General features: G+C 34.0%; 1 protein-coding gene across 1 annotated transcript in view; it reads left to right on the forward strand.

The window, feature by feature from the left end:
• Nucleotides 1-4,549, forward strand: part of LOC125911673 (inactive dipeptidyl peptidase 10-like) — a 172,312-nt gene extending 167,763 nt beyond the window's left edge. Inside the window, exon 3 of the mRNA XM_049615725.1 lies at nt 3,707-4,549. Coding sequence (XP_049471682.1) covers nt 3,707-3,840 — 134 coding nt within the window. The 3' untranslated portion in view covers nt 3,841-4,549. The remainder of the gene's footprint in view (nt 1-3,706) is intronic.
• Nucleotides 4,550-4,773: the final 224 nt, after the last annotated feature.

Raw genomic sequence — 4,773 nt, forward strand, 5'->3', positions numbered from 1 at the left:
CACACACACACACACACACACACACACACACACACACACACACACATGTATACAAATGAATGCATGTAAAATGTGAAATCTGTCTGAATAATTTTGATAGAGTGTATAAATATCAATATTTCTGATATTGATTATGCAAGGTGTTGCATGTTATTGAGGGGAACTGGATGAAGTACATAAAGAATTTTCTGTGTTATTTCTTTTTTTAAAAATTTTTCAAAGTTTATTCATTTTTTTGATAGAGACAGCGTGAGTCGGGGAGGTGCAGAGAGAGAGGGAGACACAGAATCTGAAGCAGACTCCAGACTCCAAACTGACAGCATAGAGCATGATGTGGGGCTCAAACTCACGGACTGTGAGATCATGACCTGAGCTGAAGTCGGACACCCAACTGACTGAGCCACCTAGGCACCCCTGTCTGTGTTATTTCTTAAAACTGCATGTGAATCGGCAAATACTTTAAAATTGTATATTATATATATGCATTATATATAATATATAATAAAGTAAGAATGAGAATTAATTCTGTTCACAGTAATAAACTTATATAATTATAACTAAATCTAATAGAAAAAGTAAAGGATATATATGAAAAATAGAAGCTGCGGTATTATAGGGGTGCCTGAGTGGCTCAGTTGGTTAAATGTCCAACTTCAGCTCAGGTCATGATCTCATGGTTCATGAGATTGAGCCCCACACCGGGCTCTGTACTGACAGGTCAGAGTCTGGAGCTGCTTCAGATTCTGTGTCTCCCTCTCTCTCTGCCTGTCCCCCACTCACGCTGTCTTTCTGTCTGTCTCTCAAAAAATAAATAAATAAACATTTAAAACATTTTTTAAAAAAGATACAATATTATAAATGTACATAAAATTTAAGTGGTATAAGTAGTTCTAAATTAAAAGCTATAATATTACACAATGGTTAAAGTTTTCCAATTTTCTGTGCATATGTGGGGCAGTTTTAATAAGATCTTCAATTTGGAAGGTTGAAATATGATTTTAAAGACATATAAAGAAAGATGTTTGCAAATTATTGATATGTAATTTGAAATATTATTTGAAAATAAGATTATTTGCTGTGGTGCCCTTGACTTATAAGGTATTTTTTCACATTAACATCTATATCTGTATTGTAAAAGATCCCATAACAAAATCTGTATAAACATCTGTATCATAAAAGATACAATAGATAAAATATGGGGGAGTTTGGGTGGCTCAGTTGGTGGCTTCGGCTCAGATCATGATCTCATGGTTTGTGGGTTCGAGCCCTGCATCAGGCTCTGTGCTGACAGCTCAGAGCCTGCAGCCTGCTTCCGATTCTGTGTCTCCCTCTCTCTCCCTCCCCCACTCCTGCTCTCTCTGTCTCTCAAAATTAAATGGAAACATTAAAAAAATTAAAAAACAATAGACAAAATATGTGGAATTTACCTGGGAACAGAAACAAAAATCTTTGTCAGAAAAACGGGTGTGTGTTTATTTAGACAAATGTGTAGTGACTTGTATCTACCATGACAGATCATACAGATCATGCAGAATAGTTTCACTGCTCTAGAAATCCTCTGTGCTCCACCTATTTTTCCTCCCACCCCTGCTCCAAAACTCCTCACAGCCACTGATATTTTTAGTATCTCCATAGCTTGCCTTTTTCAGAATGTTACATAGTTGGAATCATATAATGTATATAGCCTTTTCAAATTGTCTTCTTTTAGGGCACTTGGGTGGCCCAGTTGGTTAAGCATCTGACTTTTGGTTTTGGCTCAGGTCATGATCTCACAGTGTCATGGGTTGAGGCTCCACATCAGGCTCTGCTTCCATAGCACAGAGCCTGCTTGGGTTTCTCTTTTTCCCTCTCTCTCTGCTCCTCCCCCACTCACACTGCCTCTGTCTCTCTCAGAATAAATAAATAGACTTAAAAAAAAACAAATTGTCTTCTTTTACTTAATAATAGGCATTGGCAGTTCTTCCATGTCTTTTCATAGTTGATGGCTCATTTTTTATCACTGCATAATATTCTGTCATCTGGATTTATCTATTTGTCTATTCATTCACCTAGTGAAGGACATCTTGGTTCCTTCCAAGTTTGGGGAATTATGCATAAAGCTGCTATAAACATTCATCGCCAGAGTTTTGTGCAGACACAGGTTTTCAAATCCCCTAGGTCAATACCATAAATCACAATTGCTGGATTGTATGTTTAGTTTGGGTAGAAACCGCTTAACCCTCTTCCAAAATGTCTGTAGCACTTTGCATTCACTCTAGCAATGGATGAGAGTTGGTAATTTAATTTATAACTTAGGCCTTCTCTAATTCCCTCTGCAAGATCTTTCTCTTCCTTTCTTTGAACTTCTGTAATACTCTTTATCCTTATTCTGACATTTATCATATTCTTTCTTGCTTTGAAACAAACTATTACAAATTTTCTAATTCATTAGTTTCAAAAAACTGACCCGAGATAAGTGTCTAATCTAAGAGTTATTTATCCTGAATCGCTCAGGACAGACAGATAGGTCTCCAGCATCTTACAGTAAGTTCTTCATTTAAAATTTTGAAAATTAAAGGTCCATTATCTGTTGAATGAATGAAGAAAGTTCAAATTTTGATGTGTCAGACTATCAACTGGGGCATTTTGTTTTGAAAATCCATATATAATCCCAATGCCCTACGCTAGGCTTGGCATCATACAATTCTCACTATTGCCATTAGTAATATTTTTTCCAGGTGTTTTGTAGCGATTATTTTGTGGGTTAAATACATGGCTGACTCATGTGAAAGGAAATTGCATTTGAAGTTATTGATTCTCTACCACAGCTTTTCAGCTGGAAGAAACAAAAGCTCTCACTGCAATAAGGCTGAACCTTTAAAAAACAATATCTAATGAGGTTAGTATATGTTTTTGACATTTTAGTATCAACCAGAGTGAAGGTCACAGCTGAAAGGTAACAAAGATGATTTTATACAGTAAATAAAAAATGCTATTGAAAAGAAAATGAAATACTGCTCACTTTTTATCGCCTCTAGTACCAAAAGCATGTTTGTTATGCCTGATTTGGGTACTTCATCCATATTATTCTTCCATTTCATAGATTTTTGAATTGAAAAGGGGAGTGCACTTAGTTTTTATGTCAGGGGCTTATATAAATGTGCTTTTTATTAATATTCTGCAATTGTATTATTTGAATTTTTATGTTTATCTTTTAAATCTATTTAGTGTTTGTTTGGTAGTAATTGTGGGAACATGGTATTCGTTCTGTTTGGTGAACTTCCTTCTGAGTTGGGAAGTTTCTTTATCATTTATTTTATGACCCTCAACTCTTTCATTTATGGTGTTTACAAAAAAAATGTAAGTTTAGCGTTAGGAGAATATGTCAAAGTGGTTTTGGAAAGTAATGGAATGGATTATGGTTAAACCATGAAAAATGTGTGGGCACAGTGCACAACAGGAATTCTTAATTGCTTTTATATTATATATCATTACATAAAAAGGGATTGATCTATTAAATTTGTGCTGGATGAAGATAATTATACTATTTAAAATAATTTAATGAAAACGTTCATGAAACAAAAAGCTTCAAATGCCAAAGGCCAAATTAAAATGACTATGTTGTCCTCAACATATCTTTGAAACAAAATATTCCAAATTTTATAATTCATTAGTTTTGAAAACTAACATAAGACAAGTGTCTAATCCAAGATTTGTTTTATTTTAGATGAACTCACAAATTCATCAGAAACCAGATTGTCTTTAGAAGACCTCTTTAGGAAAGATTTTGTGCTTCATGACCCAGAAGCTCGGTGGATCAATGGTATGTGCACACATCTGTATGTGCTGTATTTATTTTGAGTTCCGTGTAACTAAAATGAAATAATTATATTTGGTAGCTAATATTTTAATTAACATTATGCTTCAGCAATTATATATACCAATGTACCATTTAATCAGAAATTAATACCTTGGCTCATATGAGAGAAAGCCAGTTCCTAAGATAGGTCATCATTCAAATTATTCTCAAGTATTAGATTGTTCTATATCTGCAGTGCCTCATGATTGCTAGTTATGTGACTTTAAGCATGTGCTAAATCTTAACATTTCTCTGGATAATGCTTTTTGGTGTAGAAATCTATACTTGTAGAAGTATAGATTTTGGGAGGCTGCGTATGTAAATGCTTCAAATTTGGCAATCAGATTAGTTTTCTTTTCTCTGTGTGGCTTTTCTTTTTAACTTTAAGTGCTACAAACTAGGGAGAATCTTTGCAAAGTTGAAATACTTACATATGACATGGAGATATATCGCACTTTCTTTTTCTGGCTTGGTAAAAAAAAAGCCCCAAAAGACAAAAACAAAACAGAACAAAAAAAGCATCTCAGTTCTTCTTAGGTTAGTTCTGATTTTATTATTGTCAAAAGTTTTAAAAAAGCTTTTAGATTTAAAAAGGAACAATGAAAAATAAAAACCACTGAATGGCTCTATGGACTTTGGTTTTTCTTAATGAAAGGTAATAGGGGTAATTATTGGATAAGAAATGTGTTGGTAAAAAGGAAGTCATGTGTCCATTTCCTGAATATTCCAGTTTGCCTGACCATTCTAATCACTGTGGTTAGATAACTGTTAATCTTTGCCCTTCACTTTATTTAGAGATAATAACTGTGCTTGTTTTCAAGGCATAGACTAGATTATTTGTATGACAGATAAAAGGAGCTTTGCTTTTTCATCTAATAAAGATCATCTTACATACACCCCATTCTTTCTTCTCTAATATTCTAATTAAGTGCATT

Source organism: Panthera uncia (assembly GCF_023721935.1).
Source record: "Panthera uncia isolate 11264 chromosome C1 unlocalized genomic scaffold, Puncia_PCG_1.0 HiC_scaffold_3, whole genome shotgun sequence".
NCBI lineage: Eukaryota > Metazoa > Chordata > Mammalia > Carnivora > Felidae > Panthera > Panthera uncia.